Source organism: Tenrec ecaudatus, chromosome 1 (assembly GCF_050624435.1).
Source record: "Tenrec ecaudatus isolate mTenEca1 chromosome 1, mTenEca1.hap1, whole genome shotgun sequence".
NCBI classification, from domain to species: domain Eukaryota; kingdom Metazoa; phylum Chordata; class Mammalia; order Afrosoricida; family Tenrecidae; genus Tenrec; species Tenrec ecaudatus.
The window spans coordinates 57,128,999-57,152,862 of NC_134530.1; the positions used below are offsets into that span (position 1 = coordinate 57,128,999).

Genomic DNA, 23,864 nt, shown 5'->3' on the forward strand with positions numbered 1-23,864 from the left:
ATGGTAAATACAAGGTCAGCAGTTTGAAACCACCAGTCGTTCTTTGGGAGTAAGATGAGGCTCTCTACTCCTGCATAGTTACAGTCTCAGAACCCCCAGGAGCAGTTCTACCCTGTCCTAGAGGGTTGCCACGAGTCAGAATCAACTCACTGACAGTGAGTTCTTAGTGAGTATATAGTCTTGAGTGTAGAACACAACTCAATGTACAGAAAACCCCAAACCCTCACAACTGGACCAACAGACAACACGATGATAATTGGAAAAAATGCTAGAAGTTGTCAAGGATTTCATTCTGTTTGGGCTCAGAGCCAATGCACATGGAAGCAATAATCAAGAAAGCACGTGGTGTGTTGTATTGGCCAACTCTGCTGCCCAAGACCTCGTTAAAATGTTCAAGAGTAAGAATGGCGCAGCGAGGACTAATGTGCGCCTGACCCAGGCCAGGGGCTCTTCAATCCCCTTCATGCATGTGAAAGATGGACAATGAATAAGGAAGATGGAAGAAGAATTAATGCATATGAACTGGGGTGCTGTTGAAAGTACTAGGCTGGCAGATGAACAGGAAAACCTGCCTTGAAGAAAGTCTATCCAGAATGTTCCTTAGAAGTGAGGATGGTGAGGTTGTGTCTCATACTTCGGCTATGTTGTCATAGAAATCAGTTCCCGCAAAAGGACATGCTTCTTGGTAAAGTGGAGGGCCATAGAAAAAGACAAAGGCAGTCAAGGAGCCGGCCTGACACGGTGGCTGCAACAATGGACTCACGCATAACAGCCACTGTTCCCTATGAGGTTGATCCACATGTGTTGGGTGAAAATGATAGACAAGCCATTTTCGGGGCACCTGCATGTTGCGACCACTGTACATGTAACAAGGAGTCCTGGTGGTGTAGTGGTTATATGTAGGGTTGCTGTCCGCAAGGTCAGCAGTTTGAAACCACCAGCGGCTCCTCCAGAAAAAGATGAGGATTTCCAATTCTGTAAAGAGAGTTTCAGTCTCAGAAACTCGTGGGGGCGGTTCTTCCCTGTCCTCTAAGCTTTCTGTGAGTTGAAATCAACTCGATGGCGGTCAGTTTGTAGGAGCATAGGTAAAATAGAAAACCAAGCCTGTTGTCATTGAGTCGATTCTGACTCCTGGTGACTCCGTGTGCATGAGAGCAGAAGCGTGCTCCCTGGGGTTTCTCGTGGCTGCCCTTTCAGAAGTCGATTGCCAGGCCTTTCTTCCAAGGTGTCTCCCAGAGAACTCAACCCACCAACCTTTTGGATAGCAGTTGACCTCTACATGTACAAATTCATTACAAGACGATTGTTGTGGCAAGTGCAATGAAGGAAGGAAACAGGACGGTGCTAATGCAGAGTCACCACTTAGGACAGAGCGCCATGGGAGACATTCAACCAAGGAAGGGGCATTCAAGCAAGGTGAGAGACCGAAAGGGGGGCAGCCATGAGAGGAGTAGGCAGGTAAGGGATGGGAGGGAGCTTCCCATGGAGAAGGGGAAGTTGGTATCCTAATCTATAGGCTAAAGGGAGCCCTTGAAGAGTCTGAAGCTGAGGACTGATTGGGCTCTTGTTTGTATTTCAAGACCACAATTGGGTTCTTGGGCGAGAATGGATTCGTAAAAGCAAGAATGGATGCAGGTTTAGACAAACCAGTGGAGTAATGGGCTACCTGAACATCACTGAGACCAGAAGAGCTAGCAAATACCAGCTACCTTTACCATCTGCTTGGATGGGGATCACATTGGTGGTCTTGAAAGAGTGGGAGGGAAATGTGGACCAAAACTCATAAATCATAGAAGAGACCAGGCTTGTTGGTTGGATAGAGACAGGTGTAGCCCTCAAGAACACGTCTCTGCGTGACCCTTCAGATCTAGAAATGAATTCACTCCCATGCCTCCATTTTTAGCCAAACAGTAGACAGGTCTATATGGTGAACGACACCAGGGAGACGTCATTTTTTAGAATGATGTATCCATTGAGATCAAAAGGACCAAGTTCCGAGGGGTTAGGAATGAAGGAGGCATGAAAATAAAAAGTACAGGGAGGAAGTGGAATGAGTGATGTCATATTGTGAGGACTGAAATCAATGACATGAACCCAAACCCGTGGAAAACCGATGTGCTCCCCAAACCTTCACCCAATTCCCAATAAGAAATTAGAAAAATCCTGCAGAAGGCTAGTGGTGCTTTATTGTGAGTCCCTGTTGCTAGATGTTAAAGCGTTGGCTCGCCCAACGAACTGCCTTTGTTAAGACCGTGATTGAATCCTTCTCTCTTTGTGTAGAAGTCAAAATCCATCGACGCTAGTTCACATTGACGCTAGTTCACATTGACGCTAGTTCACATCGACGCTAGTTCGAGGTTCTGATCATTCTAGACCAAAGCGGGCATCTGGGTTTGCTTGAGCAGCTCCTCTGCAGATGGGGTTGGTTTTCTTTCTTAATGCTGAGCATTTTGAAGACCTGCCTGCACGGAGGGAGCCCTGCTGGCGAGTGCTCACAGAGCTTGGGTGCTAACTGGAAGGGGGATGGGCTGAAGAGACCAACTGCCCCTAGAGAGAAAGGTGGGGCTGTCAGTCCCAATAATGGTGGCAGCCATGGAACCCCATGGGGCCAGGTCAGCTCCGTCCTGTAGAGTCACTCTGAGCCAGTCAGCTCCGGGGAAGGGGGTTTCCTTAGGTTTAGGGGGTGGGGTGGGGGAGGTACTGAATGAAGGGCCAGCTGTCCCTTCCTATTAATGCACAGCTTGTCCGGGGGCTTGTTGGTTTATGTGGGCTGCAGTCACGGTACAGGCAGACTCCAGCAAAGGGGGGGTAATGCTTGTTGCATGTCAAGCTCTCCCCCGAGAGCTTTGGGAACGTGGCAGGCACTATCTTTGCCCTGGGGGAGTGTGTTGCTTATTGAGGCAGATGCACCCAACACAGTAATGTATGTAATGAGTGCTAAGAGAGTGGGACAAGGTGTTAGCAAAATAATTGGAGGAGAAAGAACTAAACATTCATAGAAAAATTTCTCCCATGCCAAGTACTTTAGGTATATTGTCTAATATGCTCATAAAGCGCCTGCAATCTAGAGGCTGTTTGCAGCGTTTTGCTAATGAGAGAACTGCATTGCCAAGGAGCTAACATGGCAACTCGCCTGGAGGTCCGACAGCTGGGAAGGGGCAGAGCCAACACTCAAGTCGTGTGTGTGTCTGGTACCCAAGAACCTTCTTTCACACTGTCTTCTTCTGGGGCCCCTGGGTGGTAAATAGTGACTGTGTTTGTTCTGGAGGACTGTAAATGTGCCTGTTGGTGTGGGCTGTTGGTGAATGTACTCAGCTGGCGACACTTCCCAGGAAATAACGTGAGATCTACTCTGGAAAAGAAGGCAACAAAGAACCCCACGGAGGGAGCGCAGTTCCACGCGGACGCACATGGGGTGGCCACGGGTTGAGGTACACTTGAAGCATCTGGTTTGGTTTCTTCCTAGTTGACAGAGTGGCAGGAAGTGCCAGGGAGGAGGTGTCTGACGCAGATTGGAAGACAGAAAACACATCCTCGGGGAAGCCCATCGCCAGAGAGGGAGCAGCATGTGCAGAGACATGGAAAGGTGAACGGGTCTTCCCAAACCCAGTCTGGAGTCCACCTTTTCCGCCACGGCCAAGGTACCAAGAAGTGAACCACACATCTGACGCTACCGAATAAAGCCACGTGTCTAGGGGCACATTAAGTCCCTCAAGAGTGGCCCCTGTCTCCTTCTGTTCTCCGCACCCGTCACCACTTCTTTCTTACTCTCTGCTGCCCCACCTTTTGCTGGCAGGTCCCTCCCTCTGCCCACATCCTAACCCCTGAACCTGGCTCCCTGGTACTGGTTGATAGCCTACATTTGGGGGGCGGAGCTTTTCCACAGGCTTCTTTTCACCAGGCTGCTCCCCAAGTCTGGTGAGGTGCTCTTTCTCCAGCAGCAGAGGCATCCATTGATACACAGCACCTGTCTAACGGATAGGTCCTCCACCTAGGGACCTCTGATACCAGGCCAGACCCATACTAAGCCCTCGGTGAAAATTTTTGGGTTGGACGGTTAAATGAATGGTTGATGGCTCACCAACTTTCAGGAGCTGCCCCACAGTACATCCAGACGTACCCACCATTCTTGCTAAGTGGGTACCTCTTAGGCACTCAGCCAACTTAGGTACTAAAGAAGCTACTCTCTATCTTAAGGTTCTCATGTCTCTTTCACTGCTGTCTGTGGCACCCTGTCCCTACCAGAGAGACAGGACCTAGGCTCACAAGCCTTTGACCAGAGCTGGCTGCCTAGTCTAGACCATGTCGAAGTCCAGCCCCATTGGTTCTTTGAGCATGTTCTGAAATGTACACATGGACTCAATCAATCAGTATCTGCAAGCTCTGGTGGACCAGGCAAGAACAAAGCCTGCTTTGACCATGGGGACCTCTGGATTGTGGGGCTATCTGTACTCAAGTTCAAGATCTCCACATACCTGTTGCCAACGTGTTTCCATTCATATTCACCTCCCACCACAGTCCCCCAATATTAGGTCCTGAGGAGAGGGTGGTCTCACCCCTTATTTCTTCCCATCAGCCCACTGCTGGGATCTCAATGTGCTTTGCTTTCTAGACAGCACAGTTCATGGCCCTCAGCCTCAGTGCCTGGAGGGGATCTCCCACAAGAGTCTAAGAGAGCATCACATGCTCATGTGGGAGCCGGGGTTTTCTTACTCATGTGCTGTCCACGTGGCAGCACACCTTGGGGTGGTACCAGCCTGTCTGCGGGGTCTAGATTCTCAACTTTCTCAGTCTCAGGAGACCCTGGAGCCCAGGGAATGCAGTGGTTGTGTGTTTGGCTGTGATCCACAAGGTTAGCAGTTCAAAACCACTAGCTGCTCTGTCGGAAAAGAGGAGGCTTTCCTCCACCGCCAGCAGTTACAGTCTCAGCAACCCAGGAGCTGTTCTACTCGGTCCTGTAAGGGGCCCCATAAAGTCAGCATTGACTCACTGGCAGTGCGTTTGGTTTGGTTTCTTGGAAGGAGGCCCTAGAGGCAGCACTGGTGGCACTATGGGCACCGGGCTGTGAACAGTAAGGAGAAGGATGAGGCTGTCTGCTCCTGTACAGACTTACAGCCTCGGAACCCCCTCCAGGAGCTTGCTCTCAGTTGGCATCACGGAGGGAAGGAAAGGCTGGAAGCAACGGGCATTTGGGAAACCCTGCCCCCCTCACCATTTATATTTGCATGTGCTGCACACGGGAGCGTGGAAAACTGTGTGCAGAGCAGAAGAGGGAAAAAAATCAACCCCAAACCCACGGAGTCTTGATACGCCAATTTCCCTTGCCTTGTGCCCAGGGCCCTGGCATTGGAGGAGCGTTTCCAGTGCCTCCAGCAGCCCTCGCTGCTGAGAGAACACAGAGGCTCCTCCAGGAGCCCGGCCACCACAGGGGAGCCGGCCTGTGAAGGAACAGCTGCACAGGGGACAGAAATCACGCCTGCCCTCAGATGAGAAGGCAGCCTAAATTATCCTCCGTGACACTGCGAATGACAACAAGGAAATGATACTTGTTTTATCAAGTGCCCCCCTCTGAGCCGCCCGGGCTGCAAACCAACAATTAAACCATGATCATAATGGCAGACAATAATAATTAAAGCATCACGCTGTCCAAAGAGCAAAACCGAGGCAACAGCACTGAGCCCGGAGCAAGCGCTGCTGTCTGGAGTGAAACCGAGGAGCTTCTTGCTTGGGAGCAGCTGACACTCTGTAGATCAAAGGACTCTGGGGATTTTCAAAATTGTAAGACTGCGGGGCAAGCTGCACAACGGGTGAGGGTGCTCCCCGGTGTTCTGGGAGGTCAGTGGAGGGAGGGGTGTCCAGCAAGTGCGCTCCACTCTGGCTAGCATGGATGACCTTGGGTCAGTCACCTACCTCTCCTTCATCACCCCATGCTAACCGAAGGCTGTGCTACTCCCTCTCAGTAATAGAATCGGCTCCAGATCCCGTGAGGGCAGATGTATGTTCATCAAGGTGGTCAAAAGCAGAGTCAGAAGATTGTTTGCACTGGCTGGTTTTTTGGAAGTAGATCACCAGCCCCTTCTTCCCATTCTGCACAATAGTCTGGAAGCTCTATGGAAACAGATGCAGCATCAAAGTAGCGTGCACACTCCCAGGGGCAGACAGGGGGTGGCTGTGCGGGAGATGCACTGGCTGGGAATCAAACCAGGCTCTCCTGCACGGAAGGTGAGAACTCTTCCCCGGAAAAACCCCTGCCCACTACAGAGTCTGCATCCCAAAATGCAAAGAAATGCTGACCGCGGGGCCAAAGACCTAGGAGCAAATACTAGTTGAAACAGAGCAGTTGCCCATGTTGTTTAATCTTGCAGGGCCTCGGTTGACTCGTCTGCAGAAGCAGCATCCTCTGACTCCATCACTACAAGGATTATCGTAAACGAACCCACATATAAAGCACCTACTGATGAGCCAGACACATAGTAGGGAGTCAACAAATGGTCAGAGAACTTTAAAAAAATCCATTTCATTCTATCTCCCCCATGCCATACAAGAGAGCGGCTAAAGCTTCTTGCACTTATTTGTTTCCCGCGGCTATGGCCGCATGTCTTCCCCCCAGGGCTTTGGCACATTGAGAGTCGCCGTGACGCCCAGAATTATTGTGGACTATGCATTTTATCATCTGCCGTACAACATTATGCTAAGGTGACTCATAGCCTGGCGAAATAGGCACACGGCAGCCGAAAACAGTATACCCTGGCTTGTTGTGCATTCTTTTCAAAAATCGGGACTTTTTAAAACCGCCGCGGGATTTGGGAAAAGTTGTTAAAATCGGGACTGTCCCCCCCAAAGTGGGACGTCTGGTCACCTTACATTATGCTCAACTGCAAAACACACTGCCATTAAGCGGATTCCTACTGACTATGAAGTCAGTGACCTTGTAGAACAGGGTGGCGCTGCCCCCGTGAGTTTCCTAGACTGCAACTTTTTACAGGAGAATTGCGCTGTCATTCTCCCAAGGAGCAGCTGGTAGGATGGACAGCGGACTTTGCGGGCAGCAGCCCAACGTGTGACCACCGTGCCACCAAGGTGCCTTTGTACTATGGTCAAACCCAAACCAACAGACATGCCTATGACAATGATAAGCAATCATGGCTGGGAATTCAGATCACGATGGGGGGGCAGGGGGGGCAGGTATGTCTTGGAGCAGGTGGCTGCATCCTCTGTTGGTGGGCAAACTGGGTGGAATAACCTCCCATCAGGAAAAGAACACTTCACAATGCTTCTCTGGGACCCAAGGCAGAGAATACGCCCGGTGCTTTGTTCCTAATTGGACACCTTTGACCTCATTTCTCTCCAGCCCTTGGTGACCTAGGCTGTGTGCTATAGACGACGGAGGCTTTAGACACTGTCGTTTCAAGGTCACAGCGTCCTTCATAGGCCACACCGGAAGGATTCCATGTGGAAACCCCACTAAGCAAACTAAGCTTTATCTCAAACTCATCTGTGGCAGATGAAGGGACTGACACTCCTTTGGATTTAAGGCTAAAACACCTAGTGTGAGAAGCAGGTGACTGTTATCCATGGTCATGGAATTGGTGGCCATTGCGCTTTGGTGTAGGTCTCTCGCTTTGAGGATGCCCAACGAATGGTGGCCCTGGACAACCGTATACAAGGCTCTCCGTGCTTTCTTATAACATGCATTCATCTGGTAGGCATGGTTGTGCCTTTGTGAATGTGTGTTATGGAAAGTTTTGCCCTATCACCAAACCCCATTGTTTGTGGAACTAGTGACCAGTCATTTAAGTGTTTAATCTGTACAAGTAAATAATTCATACGTTGTGGCCTGCAAAGCTGGCTCATATGTGTATACTTTTCTTTTGTTGACAGTGTTTTAGATTAATGTCACTGACCACAGAGTCACCTTATGCCCCAGGGGGATGAGCTATACTGTTCTCCATCACAACACGATGAGGATGTCTCTAAAGTGAGCCAGAGACATGTGCAAGCCAGAGCTCTATGAATGCATTTGGGGTTAGCACTTCATTCTAGCCCCAATCTAAGAACAATTTGCTGTACGATGTGACCCTTACAAGAGACTTGGCCTGGAGGAGAGGTCAGTGAAGGCGTGGGTACTACAGCAGTGTCGTGTAGAAAGCAGATGGTGCCCGGCTAGTCGAGGCTGCTCTTAAAACAAGCAGCCATCTAGCATTAACTAAGTCCACATAGGATAAAAAAGAAGCACACTAGCCTTCGTGAGCCAGGGATTGCAAATAACGAAATGAAAGCGGAAGCCCCCAATCCATCTGCAGTGCCCACACATGGATGAAGCCTCCGGTGAATCCCCTCCGACTACAGTCCAGGGATGAGGGTAGCCATGCTGTCAGACCGAGAACTTGCAAAGTCAATTATGGTAGACGTAGTTCAGTCAAAAATGGTCACACCTTATCATTTGATCTCCCTTTGGACCCATTTTAAAGTTGTTTCAGTTTTTAATATTTTCTGCTTTCTTTTCCATTGAGGGATTTGCTCTGTTTTGTCATTGTTGTTGGTGCTTTTGTTTGTTTCCTGTTGGTGTTTTATCTGGTTTTCTGTACGTGAAATCCAGGATAGACAGATCTAAAGACGCAGTAACTGGATTAGTAATCCCCTAGAGGGATGGCAGGGGAGGCTGGCGGGAAATGGGGGAGCTAGCAATGAGTATGAGAAGAAAATGTTCTGAAATTGATTGTGGTGATGACTGCACAACTTAATAGTATTCAATGATTAAATTGTATGAGATGTGAGTTATATATAAATGAAATGAAAAAATCCCCATGGCTTTTCTGGAATTTTAAAAATTTTATCTATTTTTTTTTCAGTAAAACCATGGCCTCAGAATTTTATGTATGTATGTTCTTTTGGTACTCCCTCGTCACACCATGTGTGCGTGCGTGTGATTGTGTGTGTGTGTGTGTGTGTGTGTGTGTACGGTGCAGGCCCAGGCACTGTTTTTCTGTGATACATGGGGTCACTAGGGGTTGGAGCAGATTTGAATGCACCTAGCAACAACTTCCTTTGTGTTTTTAATATTTTGATGTTCTTTTGTTCTATTCTGAGAACCTGTGTTTTGTAATGTGACCTTTACCTCTTGGACCCCAGCTCTAGGCTCCTCACAGCTGCTTCCCTGCCCACAGGTGGCCCAGCAGTGCTGATCCACAGGTAGCAGATGTGCACCTTCATCCCAGCCCTCTCTTTGAGATTACCCACCCCTCCCAAGAATGCACACATGGTGCATGCGCACACGCGCGCACACACACACACACACCCCTCTGCTTGCTTCTTTTGTGGATTTTTTGATCAGCATCTGATTCTTACCCTTTGCTTACCAACTTGACCTTGGTTCTTGTTCATCCTTCAACCCGGTCTTGAACTGTCACTTTCCTTTGCCCTGGGCCCTTCTACTCCCTGCTGATGCCGGCACTTAGCCTACTTCAGGGCTATCTCTTCTCAGTGCCCCTTCCATGTCTTCTACCACAGTGATGGCCAGACACAAGTGGGTTTATTCCCATCCTCAGAAGGGATGTTCTTGCTCTTTGTGGCAGAAACGGAGCTATCTGCTCACCAGCGTTGGTTTCCGATGCTGTCTAGTCACAAACCAGAGGAGCTGGAAACTGTTAAGGTCACGGGGACAAGGAAGGAAGACTTAGCTCCTAAATTTCTTGTTCTCATCTTTGCAATTTTCTTTGTGCCCTCCACAGCGGTCCAGATGTGGAGGGTATAGTACGTAGACATCTCGCTACCCCTGCCCACATGTGGACACCCAGGACCCTGGTTTTGAATTGCTGACATTGCAGATCTCAGGTGAACACATCACCACTATGTCGTCGGGGATCCTAGCAACTGGCATGGCTTCCCTCAGTTATCGGATCACTGGCAGTAGCAGTCCCAAGATAAACCTTGTCTTCAGTGGTCACCAAGCCTACTGTGCTTTCCCCTAAACATTGCTAGGGTCACTATGAGTCAGGAATCAACCCAATAGCAGTGAAGTCTTTTAAAAATTATTTTTTCCCTGAAACATCTCAGCAAGCTAAAAATTGTATGTCTGTATTAGTTTCTTGTGGATGACCTCACCAATCACCCCAAGACTGATAGTTTCAGACAACAGAGATTTATTCTCTCCCAGCGCTCGAGGTCAGAAGTGTGAAATCAGTATCAGAGGGCCAAGGCATCAGGGTCCTGCACCCTCCAGAGGCTGCAGGGCAGTTCTTAGTGTCTCCCAGCTTCTAGGCAGCATCCCTTGGCTTGGGGCCACATCACCCCAGTGTCTGCCTCTGGCCTCACCCGGCCTTCTCCTCTGTGTGTGAAGACTCTTCCTCTCTCGCCCTCTGCATGGGAGGCCACGTCAAGACCCCAGGAGCCTCTCTCCATCTCCTTAACTTCATCATCTCTGGGAAGATCCTTTTCCCAAGGAAAGTGACATTTGCAGGTTACAGGGATTAGACGCTGTTAGCATGGGGGCGTTCTGCAGCCCACTGTTACAATGTCTTTGCAGATTCGTCAGGAAGCTTGGGCACGGCAATTTTCTGTGGCTTTTGTGCCTGTCTGCAAATCATCTCCAGTTACTTTTGTAAGTGAATTCACCCTGAACGACGAAGAGGGTGATGGGCACAGATCCCTAAGACCAAGAAGACACGGAGTCACAGCTAACAAACGTAGCTATGACTATACACACACAACCCCCTGCACTGTCTACGAAACCATTAATCTACAAGTGGAGACACAAGCGAGGGGCAAGATGAACAGGTCTGAGTAGGATTACATGCAAGAAAGAAAGAAATCAGCATTCTTAGGGCTTCCCCATGCCCCTGACGTGGGCCTTCAGTGCTATGGGAACCAAACCCCACCGTGGCGTCTGGTCCATGCTGACTGTGTGTGCTTTGCCAGTTGATTCTTGGAGCGGGGACCTTTTTCATCAAGTTGTATTTGATGCCTCTCAATTCACAGAGGAAGTTTTAGAAGCGGCCGGTCCACTCTTCCAGCTGCGTGCCCCCTCCTTCTCAGGAGAGCCGTCTGATCCTCTGCGCTTTATTATCCCGCCGGCTCATGGCTCGTCCCCATCCAGGCTGTGACGCTTGCTGATTCCTTTTTATCAAGAGGAGAGACCTGACCAAAGGAATGGCCAGAGAGGACCACCCCTCTTGGGACATCGGGCTGCACTTCCATCTGCTGGGCAACTCACAGCCCATCACTCTGTGTTGGAATTGATCCCAGAGCAGTGGCTTTTGGGGTTTTCATCCTTCCAGCAATGCCCAGGCTGTTCTCTGAGTTGTCTAAGCCTTACATCTGACAAAGGAAGGCACCCTGCCGTGTCGGGGTTGACCTGCTCAGCTCCTCCAGAGGGTCGACTCTTGCAGTACAATGCCACGGACCTTTTCTATGTACTGTCACCACTCAAACGGAATCTCCTGGAGGCTGCGAAACCTGGGGCCGGGATTCCACCAGGAGCTTGGACAGAAGCTTCACGCTGGTGCCTGCTGCGTCCTCTGGGCCAGCTGCCCTGCTTGCTGCGGAAAGGAAGGGATGCTCACCACAGTGGGGGAGCTGCTGCCCTATGGATGGGCTAACCCTGCTGTGGGGGAATCTGGGCTTCGCGCACAGTTGGCTGCTCTGTCTCGCCCAGCCTCCTCCTGGGAAGACAAGCTCTAGCGGGCAGGGATTCGGATTCATCCCCGCCGTGCCCCTCTCTGCCCGCCCTGTGATCCCGCCGCTCTGTGACCCACAGCCAAGGAGGAAGTGTGCAGCCTTGCCCTCAGGATTCATCATGGAGCTGCGTCCCTGCAGTTACGACATCAACACACTCCAGCTGTTAGCCAAATACGACTTTTGTGGCTAAATGGTGTTCGGAGCAGCCAGCCGTGTCCCACTCAGAAGAGGACCTTCTCCATCCTCCACGGATCCTGGGCCTCTTTAAGGAAAAGTGTACTTTGGAAGGCCTGTCTTTTCCTCCTTCTCCTTCCCCTTCCAAGTAACCCGGGCAGCCCAATCGCCACCAAATCTGCCCATGAAAAAGCAACCCCGTTCTCCTGAGCTGCAGGCAGTGACCACTGCCTCTCCCTGTTCCAGAGTGTTCTCTGCCTCTGCTGCCCATGTGGCCATCATCACCTCGCTCTGGCCAATGAGCCCCTGGCATTCACATCTGCCTCTCCTTCACAGGCCTGGAAGACCCCAACTTTGCCTGTCTGGTGAACTCCTGATCCTCCACCTGCCACCGCACAGGTTTTTCCAGTGTGTTCATACACATGTCAACAGTGGCCCTTATCACATGATATCAGAGCCGACTAATTGATTCGAGAGGAGCTCGAAACCACCAGCAGCTCCTCGGGAGAAAGACAGGGCCTTCTACTTCCGTACAATAGTTATAGTCTCAGAAACCCGCAGGGGGTCGCTAGGAGTCACTATCAACGAACTGGCACTGAGAATAGGCTAGCAGACTCTAAGTGACTGGGGAACCCCTTTCCAACCCCTGCTTCCCATGTGTCTCCTACCTATCTCGATCTCATTAGGTCATGAGAGCAAAGTACAATTGATCTTCCTCTTTCCCTCAGCAGGGTAGGCAAGTATAACTAAGGTGATCCAGGAGGATGTCTCTGGGGAGGATGGATCTTCCCTATAAACACATATTGCCTCACTGGGAGAAAGCTCCATGCTGTTTCCTCTTCCTTCTTCTCTTAGCCTGGAATGCAGGCACAGTGCCTGGAGCAGCAGCAGCCTCTTCTGTACCATGAGGAGAAAATGCCAAGGATGACAGAGCAAGGAAAGAAGTGACTGGCCTCTTGAGAAGTTGACCAGGTCTGGATAGTACCTCAGACTTCTTGTTCTGGGAGCAAGACAACCTACGATCCTTTGAAGCCAGTGTGAGCCACTTCGTGGTGCTTCTATTGCAACAGATGTGGAGCTCTGGTGGCATAATGGCTATGCGTTGGGCTGCTAACCACAAGGTCTGCAGTTCGAAACCAGCAGGTCACCTCCATGGAGACATACTGGGCTTTCTACTCCAGGAAAGAGTTACAATCCTGAAACTCACAGGGGGTGGTTCTATCCTGTCCTAAAGGGTTGCTATGAGTTGCACCAACTTGATGGCAGTGAAATGATTATAATAGATATAATTTATATCTATAAGACCTTCAAGGGCAAGAGCTAAATCTTATTTATCTTTATATCCTCAGGGCCTGGCAGAATGCCTGGCACTGAATAAAGAAAGATCCAAGTTTTTGAATGGAACTAAATTGCATTACTGTCTTCAAAATATTCCAGTGGTTCCTCTTTATATTGAGAAATTCATTCCAAACTCTCATCTTGGCATTCAGGGTTCTCCCAAGATGCTCCCCCCCATTGACCCACACAGCATCATCTCCCCACTGTGTAGTCTGCAGCCACGTCAAACGAGGGGTCCTCTTTTCTGGAGAGATTCAAAGCGACCCCGGAGGACAGAGTACAGCGACCCAACTTTATGGGGCTGGAAAGCCTCATTTTTCTCCCTTGGAGCGCCTGGTGATTTTGAACTGCCGATGTTGCAATCAGTAGTCCAATGTATAACCCACTATGCCACCAGAGCTTCTTTGTAGAAAGAGAGAGAGAAAGACCCTCTCTTCCCGATGCTCACGTCTTTGCTTCCCCCGCCTATGTTGAAGATTCACTTTATCTTTGTCGCCTCCTCTTACTGGAACTGGCTTACACTTACATCATCCACCATATCTTGGAGATGCCTGATTAGCTGACCATTTCCACACTAGAACTCGAGTCCCTGGAAAGCAAATTGGCCTCAGTCTGATGTTAAGTCTCCCACTCTACAGCCCTTACCTGGTCTTGGACACTGAGAAGGCCCGTGATACGCCTTTCATTTGGGGAAAGGCGGCAGCCTGAGAGAATAAGCTCAAAGCCCACACCACTGGGCTAATGGGGAGACCTCCGGCACTCCCCCTGTCTCATCCATCCAATGGGGAGGGGGAAATGCCCAAGGATCTGGACGCTGTAGAGAGTTGATAAACGATAGGTAGAGAGAGAGGCAGGGTCCCAGGCTTTGGTCACTGACCGCTGTAGTCACTCATGGTTTCTCTTGGGTCCTTGAGGTCCTTCTGAGAAGTGACTATCCTTGTCCAGCTTGTTGAAGGGAAGGCCAGAAGGTGGGTCCCTCTTGTCACCATCAATGCGTGGTTGTGGCTGGGCAGGTGGGGAGAGGCACCTGCAAGTCTTCTGTCTTGTTGGCGACCCTGTATTCTCCTCCACTAGCCAACCAAGGAGAGTTGCCTGGTCCCTGCTCCCCCCACAGCAGAGCGCCCCACCTGGGACACTTAAGAGTGACCCACAATCTCTTATACTTAGGGGATGCCCCACTGCAAAAATTGTAAACAAAACAAAACAAACGACAAAACTACCCATAACTTCTGCCCAGTTCCTGGTGGAGGGGCATCTCATCATGTGGGGATTATGGGCCAGACACTATTCGAAGTGCTTCATACAGGTTAACAAGCCTTGCAGATGGAGAAACCGAGGCACAGATGACAATAGGGGTGGGTGGCCTGATACCAGAGGAGTCCAGCTCTTAGCTGTGATTGGGCACTAAGTAATCAAATTCCTGGACAACCATAGAATGAGCTCTTCCAAAGGGATCCAGCTGAATAATCAGACCAAACGGCCCATCGCACACAATGCATGGGATGCAGGGAGAGACAGGAGACACTGTAAAGCACAGCTCAGGTCCTTTCTGGGGAGATGGAGGATGATAACATGTTGGTAGAAAACAAAAGTGATTGGTCGGGCGCCATCTCCAAGGGAACATGCCGTGCCTTGGTAATAAACACAAACACAGAGTCGCCCCCCCACCCCTGCCGCCTGCAGAGATAGTAGGTCACAGGATAAAGATGCTGAAAATGGAATGAAGGAAAAGAGCGAGCTCCCTGATGAAACAGAAACAGGGTGGAGAATTCCCAAATCTTTAGAAGGAAAACAAAGATAATTTGAACAAATCAACTACCAATAGGAAGCGTTTACAATAAAAGAAGGAACCACAGAGGTATAATGCATTTTACCAGAAAGAGGGCATAGCCTATCTGATGCACTGGAAACACAGGGCCCCGAGCCCATCTCCTGGTCAGCATGTGTCCGTATTGTCCACTGACCGCCAGTCAGTTCTGACTCCTAGCGCCCCTCTATAGGGTTTCTCAGACAGGATTTTCAGTGACCCTATACAACATCGGTTCTCAACCTGTGGGTCGCGACCTCTTTGGGGGGTCCAATGACCCTCTCACAGGTGTCGCCTAAGACCATCGGAAAACACACATTTCTGGTGGTCTTAGGAACCCAGACATTGGCTTTTTACGTATACTGTTGCAAAATGTAGCAATGTGGTTTACTGTTGTTGTATTAAGACTGTTACCCATGCTACACCATGCTTCAAGACAAAATTCCATTTATTTGTTATTAGAAGTAAATATTTCACAATATAGAATTACATATTGCTTTTGTGATTCATCACTATGATTTAGTTAAGCTCAATTTTAACAATGAATATACATCCTGCATATCAGATATTTACATGACAATTCATAGTAGTAGCAAAATGACAGTGATGAAGGAGCAATGAAAATAATGTGATGGTTGGAGTCACCACCACATGAGGAACTAGATGAAAGGGTCGCAGCATGAGGAAGGTTGAGAAGCACTGACGTGGAGAGTTTCTCAGACTGGATTTGTGAGAGGGTGTGCCTCTCGGGCAGAGTGGCTGAGGGGGTCAGTCCCTGACTTTGTGCTTACCCCCCAGCACCAGGACTCTAGACACACAGTCGAGAAAGTCAAAAAGGAACATGCAAAAAACTAAAAGAAAAAGATTCTGCCTCCACTCCGCCCGCCAAAAAAAAAAAAATCATTTAATAAGTCTCCAAAAAAGAAAAGAAAAGAAAATATTAACTTTCTTGGGTTGAAAAGAGCTTGAAACAACAGCGATGTCTATTAGGAATGGAACAAGTGGAATATATGAATCAAATTCCCCAGAGGAAACAGAAAGGAAACCCCGCAGCCAGGACAGAGATGTCCTTTGGCTTCAAGGACTGCCGCAGGGTGGGGAGTCAGGACTTCCATGGACTGCCAGTGGAGAGGCATCAAAATGTTCCTTCTAAGCATGTGTCTCAAGGAATGATTGGGAAGACCGCTCCAAGATTCATGTTCAGTGGAGTGAAAAAATGGAAAATATTCACTTTATCAATAAAGGTATCATGAAGTAAATTTTGTTAGTGCATATCACCGAATTTCCAGCAGGCTTCAACCAGGATGAGGTAGATCTATATGTACTGACTTAATAAGATGGTGATAAACAGTGAAGTGGTGAGACCCCCAGCAAGTGACCGAGCCACGCACAGTGATGATCTTTGTTGAAGAAACTATGGGCAGTGCGTTTGCTTTCTGCAGGCGCGGGCCTGTAAAGCAGCTCAAAGGATATGGAGAACCATCACAATAAATCACGGGGACTTTTGATTTCAAATGTATACATTTCTACACCATTTAGATTTTTAATGAAAAAAAAAATCAGAACAAAACAAGAGTATCTAAATAGGGTTGAGTACACAGCATGGACTGACAACATGATCTTCAGAATGAGTGCAGGTGGAACAAGTGGGGTGGGATCAGCTGGCAGCCTCACCGTTCGTGGCTTAGTGGTGAACCACTGGGTGCTGACCACCAAGTGCTCTGCGGGAGAAAGGTGAGGCTCTCTGCTCCTTTGAGGAGTTCGTGTGGTGACTCACAGGCGCAATTCTACCCCATCCTATAGGGCAGCTATGAATTGGCATCAGCTCGCTGGCAGTGAGCTTATTTATTTATTTTTGAGTAGCTTCCTAAGGAGGTGCAGTGGCATAGTGGTTACCCGCTGGGCTGTGAACCCAAAGGCCAGGAGTTCAAAACCACCAGCTGCTCCATGGCAGAAAGTCAAGGCTTTCGACTCCCCGTAAAGAGTTACGGTCTCAGTCCCCCAATCCCCACAGGGGCAAGTCCACTCTGTTCGATCGGTAGGGATGCGTCAGAATCACCTCGGTGGCACGGAGTCTGTGTCCATTTTGCTTAGTGGCTTCTTGGATGAGAAGTGCTGCTTCTGTAAAGACTTGTGTTTGTCAAGGGCTGCGAGGAGGGTCCAGCTCATAAGAACCCAGTGTGAGGGAATAGAAGGTTACCCAGTCCTGTGCCACTTCTCAGTAGGTATATTTGAGCCCGTTGTGGCAGCCACCAGGCCGACCCATGTCGCTGAGAGCCTTTCTCTTTTGTGCTGCCCCCCACGTTCCCAAGAGCTGTGCCACAGGGTGGCGCAGGGTGTCGTCTGGATGGGAGCGGGATGCCAGGTCTTTCTCCTGGGGAGTCACTGGGTGGGTTTGAACCTCCAACCTTTGGGCTAGAAGCCGAGTACTTAACCACTAGGCCTTTAGAGCCATTCTATTCTGTATGAATCTGTTTGCCATGAGTCAGGGATCAACCTGATGGCAGCTAACAACATTATGTACAAGGTTTATCCTGTGTGTGCCCATACTTACATATAAGCTGTATGTAAATATATTTACATAGAAATATATATTACTATTATGATATAGAACATCCTAGAATGATATTCCCAGTTTCCAAGCTAAGCCTGTGAATAAGGACTCAAATACAAAAAGGACTTTGTGTTCATCTCCTTTCAGGCGAATGATGAAGTCCCTAAAATCCCTGCTGGTTATTCAAGTGGGGTGTGCGATGGGGGGCAGGAAAAGGACAAGAGGAGAGGGGAGGGGAAGGGAGTAGAAATGGAAATGAGTTGCTCTCAGTGGCTACTACGTGCCTCTGGCTGGGATGAAGACCTGGGAGGGGACTGGAGCCTCCCCTAGCATTTCACCTTTGATGTTTCCATGGTTCCAAGAAGTATTCTAGGATTTCAGGCTGACAACACCCATCTTCTCCTAGCTACTTCCCATCTTAGGGCGCGCGTGCACACACACACACACACACACACACACACACACACACACACTTACTCACTCTGGCTGAATCCTTCCCAACTCACCATCCTGTGACTTACGTCTTGCCATGTTACTGTCAATTCCCATTGCCATAGAATCAATTGGAACTCAGAGACACCTTCCTTATAGGCAAAGAAGAAGAACTATTCATATGGCCTCCAAGGCTGTAGTCTGGACCAAGGCAGATTACCACATTCCCCCTCCCCCTCCCCACCCCCGACACACATGAAGTGACTGGTGGGTTTGAACTTGAACCACTGTGCCTCTGGGCTTCCTTCTAGGTTGCGGTAGGAAGGGCATTTCCTTGATTTGACTGGATCATCTCTTCCCGAGGCTGGGACGTGATCCTTGTGCCTCCCCGGAGCCCCTCCATGCTCATGAGTGACGGCAGTCCCTGCTCTGACTACAAAGCCCTTGGCCTGTGTCTAGTGGCCTCCCTCAGTCAGCTGCTGCACATTCTGCTCAGGTCTCCTCCAGCCCCAGTCCTAGTCCCAGTTCCCAGAGCCGAGCCATTGGTTTCAAAGGCATGCTGATGCCGCTGTGGCTGGAGAAGACCCCGCCCCAGCACGCAGGTCTAAGGATCAGTGTGTCCCATGCACTCTCAGTTGGCTCAGTACACAGAGAGAAACATAAAAAGGAAAATGGCACAAACATGGAGCATGCATGGCATACAGATCTACACAGCGTGGATGGGGCTGTTTGTTACTCTGACCCTCTGGCTTTTCTGCAAACGTTTCTTACTGTAGCATGCACTCGGCATGAAGAAAGAGGGAAGGATGACAGAGGCCTGCTGGTGTGACCTCCTAAATGTCTCCTCGTCAGATGCCTACTTTTCTCCACTGCTGAGTTTGGAATTTATCACCCCCAAGCCAGACTCTAGAAACAGCTTCACTACTGGGCTCCCAGACCTTCTCGACCCCAGAATCTGCCCAAACTCGGCTCCTTTACCCACGACCTCCACACTCTGGTTACGGCCCACGTCACCAGCTGCATTGCCCATGCCTTCCCCACCTACCGATCCACAGAGATGTTCTAGTCACAGACAACCCTCCTTAGCTCCCTGAGCCTGAGCACACGACCTCACTTCCTGTGGAAGAAGGCCCACCCTCTCCCCCCATGGCTGCCTAGCAACCTCCTCTCTGTGGCTTAGGATTCCTCTCTGTTGTTACCCTTTCCAGAACAAGGCCCCTCATCCGCTCCTGGCCTGCCTTCTCACGCCCCTTGCTCTTGTGCTCTGTGCAAAGGTCTAGCATCCATGTGCGTCTCCCTTCACATGAACATCGACTGACATTCACAGCTTTGCTTGACCAGGAGGTAGCTCTACACGGGAGAGTGACTCAATGATGCTCCAGGGTAGGGAAACAAGAAAGCCTTCTTCTGACTTGTCGATGTGTCTACTTGAGTAAAATAGTCAATTATGGTCTTGATTACTCATTGTTCCTCCCATGCTTACTGTGGTACTCTGGCTCCATTCATCAGGTACCAGAATTGTACTTCAGAGAAATTACCGCAGCAACCACAATGAAACATTTACCACATCCCAAGTACCACGTGGAACAGCATCTTCTTCAAGAGCACTGTAACTTTCCTGCAGAGCCAGTATCAGAACCTATCATTTACTAAAGAAGAAGGTAAGTTTCAGGGAGGTTAAGGAACTTGCCCAAAGTCCCGCAAATAGAAAATGACAGAGCTGTAGTTCAAACTGGGGTCAAAGCCTGTGTCCTCAGCTACCTTGCTCTATGTGGGTCATCTTTGTCGATGGGTTTCATGAACTTGGACCCAGCCCCATGAGGCAGAGCCTGTCCTCACCAAGTTTCTAGAAGACCCAGTACAGACCTAGGCCATAGAAACCACTGTTGACCATACAAAGGCCTCCAGGTGAGATGGGCAGGTCCTGGCTCCAGGTGGGTGGCCAGGGGGACAGTGTTGGTGATGGCTCCCCTGAACAACTGGCCTTGGTTCCTTTGCCAGCCCTGACACTTACCCAATGGTGCAGCCGGCATCAGCCTCGATGGTCCAGATGCAGTTGAGGTTGTGCTCGTAGGGCGCTGGATACCCAGGTGACAGCACCTGTCCCGATGCCTCTCCTTTCACTGTCCCTCCACATTCAGCTGAAAGAAAGCCCAGAAGAGTGAGCTTCTTGGGGTGGACTGAGATGTCATCCTGCGGGCCCCTGAGTTCTTCTCGTTTATCCCAGGTAATTGAACACAGCCAATAAAAAGGTCTATAGTGTCTAAAGAACACCTGCAGGTCAGCAACAAATAGTCCGTCTTTTTTTTAAGGGTAAGGGAATTGAACAGCTATTTCTCCAAGGAGAGTATGAAAACACCCAATCATACATACACAGGATGATCGGTATCTTAGTCACTAGGGAAATGCAATGAAAATCAAAGCCATAATCTGAAACAAGTTCACGCCTACTAGGATAGGTATTGTATTAATACACACACAAAGGAAAATGTCAATGAAACACTCACACACTGTTGATGGAAATGTGTAATAGTACAGCTTCTGTGGCAGTTCTTCAAAATGTGCATCATAAAGTTGAGTTACCACGTGACCCAGCAACTTGGTTGTGAGGAACGTACACAAAAAGCTGTACAATGCGCATGGCGGCATAATTCGTAATAAATAAAAAGTTGAACTAACCCCAAAGTCCATTCACTCTTGAACAGAAAAACCGAAGGTATATTCACACAGTGGAATGTTACTCAGTTGTAAAAAGGGGTGAGAGTATGGATATATGTGACGACATGTGGACGCTTGACAGCATGTCATGCGAAAGGAGCCAGGCACAAAGGGACACATATTTTATGATCCCACCTATGTGAGACGTCCATAGTCAGCAAATGTCCAGAGACAGAAAAGAGCGAGTAGTAGCTGGCAGGGCCAAGGAGCGGGAGGAAGAGGGGTAGAGGGTAGACTGCTAATGGGTATGGGGTTCTTTTCTGTGGGGGACAGAACAGTGAAAACAGATGGCAGAACTGACGAATATCCAAAGAAGCCATTGAACTGCATACTTCAGACTTGGATGGCATGTGGCCTTTATCTCACTCAGCTGTTTTTAAAAGTCTCCGTGTCCTCTGTGTATCAAGTGCTCCGAGTGAGGCGTCTTCATGGCACAGAGGAAGTCGCCCATTTTCCTTGTCAATGGGCAGGGAGGGCCAGGGAGGACCTTGGTGATGTGGATTGAGTTGGGTCCCCCAGATTTCGGGTCTCCTTGGCATGGCCACGATTCTCTCATGGTTTGGAAGTTATGTGATCATGTAGTCAGTCACCCACGTGGTAAAGGCTTGAGATGGATTCGAGTGGGGAGCATCTTGAGTCGTGTTATTTAAGTGCCAGCGTACTGAAGCAACCACTTTCACGTTTCATCTTATGAGAGAGAAAAGGAAAGAGAAGCGAGCAGAGAGAGGGACCCACCTAACAACCGCCAAGCACGAAAAGCTGGGGGGACAGGGCATGCATTGGAACGAGGGTCCACGGGCTGAGAACCTCCTAGACCCAGGGGAAATGGATGTCAAGGGATGCCGGGCCCCTAAATGTTGAGGGAGACAAAGATCTATCCCCCGAGTCATCAGAGAGAGAACCATCCCTTAGAGATGGTGTCCTGAAGTTAGATTTCTAGACTGCTGGATGGTGAGAGAACGCATTTGTGTTTGTTAAAACCACGCAGTTGTATACCTTTGTTGTAGCAGCACTGCAAGACTAAGACACCTGGTTCTAAGTGAATCATGAAGGAAGAGCAAGCACCTACCAGTTTGGTTAGGCGGCGGGAGTATGACATCACCACAGACCTTCTTCTCCTTCCTCCTCCACATCTGAGTCAACCCACTCGCGAATTTCTGACCCCCCCTCCCACCTCGCACTGCTTAGAGCAGCGGTTCTCAACCTTCCTAAAGCCTCCACCCTTTAATACAGTTCCTCGTGTCGTGGTGAACCCCCCAACCATAAAATTCTTTTCTTTTCTATAAAATTATTTCGTTGCTACTTTATAACTATAATTTTGCTACTGCTATGAATCGGGTGACCCCTGTGAAAGGGTTGTGGGAACCCCAAAGGGGACGAGACCCACAGGTTGAGAACTGCTGGCTTAGAGTCTTCTCTCAGTCCCTCATCATTTCTGAACTGACACAGGTGAGTCTTGTCCACCCTCAGCAATGCCATCAACGGGCCATCTCCAAGATGCATGTTAGACCATATCACTGCTCTCTGGAAACCATCATTCTTGGAACGAATATCAAATCCTGCAGTACAGCCCATCAAGCTCCACAGGGGCTCTCTTTGGTACCTGTGCTCCCCACCCCCTTCACTGCCTCCCTTGTTCCAGCCAAGTCTCATGAACTTTGTGAACTCAGGCAGATGGACCTCTTTGTGCCTCTACTCGAACAACAACAAAAAATCACTCTATGAAAGTTTTTGTGGACCCCTTCACCCCAGGTAGAATCGCTCATGCTGTCCTTGCCATCTTCATGATAACGAGAAGAGCTTTTTAAAATTCACAGTGTCCATAACGTCATTAAATCCTGTCTGTCTCCTCCATAAAACTATCAGCTCCTTGGCAGCAGGGACCTAGTCTTACTCACATTCGAACGTCAAAGACTTCGTATCATATATGGCACCTCATAGATGATTAATAAGTGCTTATTGAACAAATGGATGGATGGGTGATCAAATGAATGAAGCTATTGCCTTCTAGACACATTACAAGGAGAGGCTACCTGAATGAAGAGGAGGAGATTTGCTACAGAGCTATCAAGGAATAATTGATGAAGCAAGATCCTAGAATAAGTAGGAGACGGTGAGATCCAGATCATAGATGGAAGATTGACTTTTCCCTGTTGCTATAAAGACCCATCAAGCCTGTCAAGGCAGCATAACTGAGTATGGAGAGGTGGAGAATTTCTACAGAGCTATTAAGGAATAATTGATTATGAAAATTCTAGAATAAGTAGGAGAATGTGAGATCAAGATCACAGAAGACTGACTTTTACCCGTATCATGGGCTCCATGTCTTCCACCCCAGAAGGGCAGAGGGGGGCGGGTCCTCTGCCACAGGCTGCTCAGGAGACCAGCTATTTTTCCCCAAAGGCTTACTGGCTGTGTGTGCACTCCTCCATGGTGCCTTTGAGAAGGAGGGCACCAATCTGATGGAAAGATCCCAGGCAGGATGGGCTGATTCCCGTGAGCAGGGTGTGAGTGAGAGGGAGAACCATAAGCCTTGGCTGGGAAGTCTGTCTGGCAGAGGAGGCAGTAGCTGGAAACCTGGCATGCCGTTCCTAGGCTGTGGCTGGTGCTTCCTCTCAAATGCCAGATCGAGAAACACCTCCAACGTCCCAGCAGGTCTTGAGGTAGTAGTACTGGGGCCACTTCCTCATGGACACGGCTGTTTCTTGGCCACGGGATCCCTGGATCTGAGGAATGGCAGGTGGACAGGGAGGGGGCAAAGGGCAGGGCTTTGGGGTCACCAGCAGCAGGACCCTTCTTCCCATGCCAGAGGGCTGCTTTCTTTGTCTGCAGAGTTCACTCGGCCATCTGGTCACTGAAGAAAGCACCTGAGTATTTTAAGTCATCATGGCTATTTCCGATAGACCCTAATGAAGCCCATCATATGTAAAATGTAAAATATGCCGTGTGTAAAAATCCCCAACACACAGCTTCATGCCCCGAACAGCAGCGGAGCATGAGCGAGTCTCATTGGGCAGACCTCGAAGACTCGAAGGATAGACCCTCACTCTGCTTGAGTGCAGACCAGGAACCACCAAGTCAGCGTTCTAACTTGCCCGCTTTGGTGAGAGAAAGATGAGGCTGTCTGCTTCCAGAAAGACTTAAAACCTTGCAAACCCCAAAGGG

At 49.4% G+C, this 23,864-nt stretch overlaps 1 protein-coding gene across 4 annotated transcripts in view; it reads right to left on the reverse strand.

Annotated features, from left to right (window-relative positions):
* CSMD2 (CUB and Sushi multiple domains 2) overlaps positions 1-23,864 on the reverse strand; it is a 781,206-nt gene that overhangs the window by 191,578 nt on the left and 565,764 nt on the right. For all 4 annotated transcript variants that reach the window (XR_012785340.1, XM_075553739.1, XM_075553737.1 and 1 more), the window contains one exon: positions 19,996-20,122. Coding sequence is in view for 3 of the 4 variants with exons in the window: in XM_075553739.1 (XP_075409854.1) it covers positions 19,996-20,122 (127 nt within the window). In the remaining variant the exon portion in view is untranslated. The remainder of the gene's footprint in view (positions 1-19,995; positions 20,123-23,864) is intronic.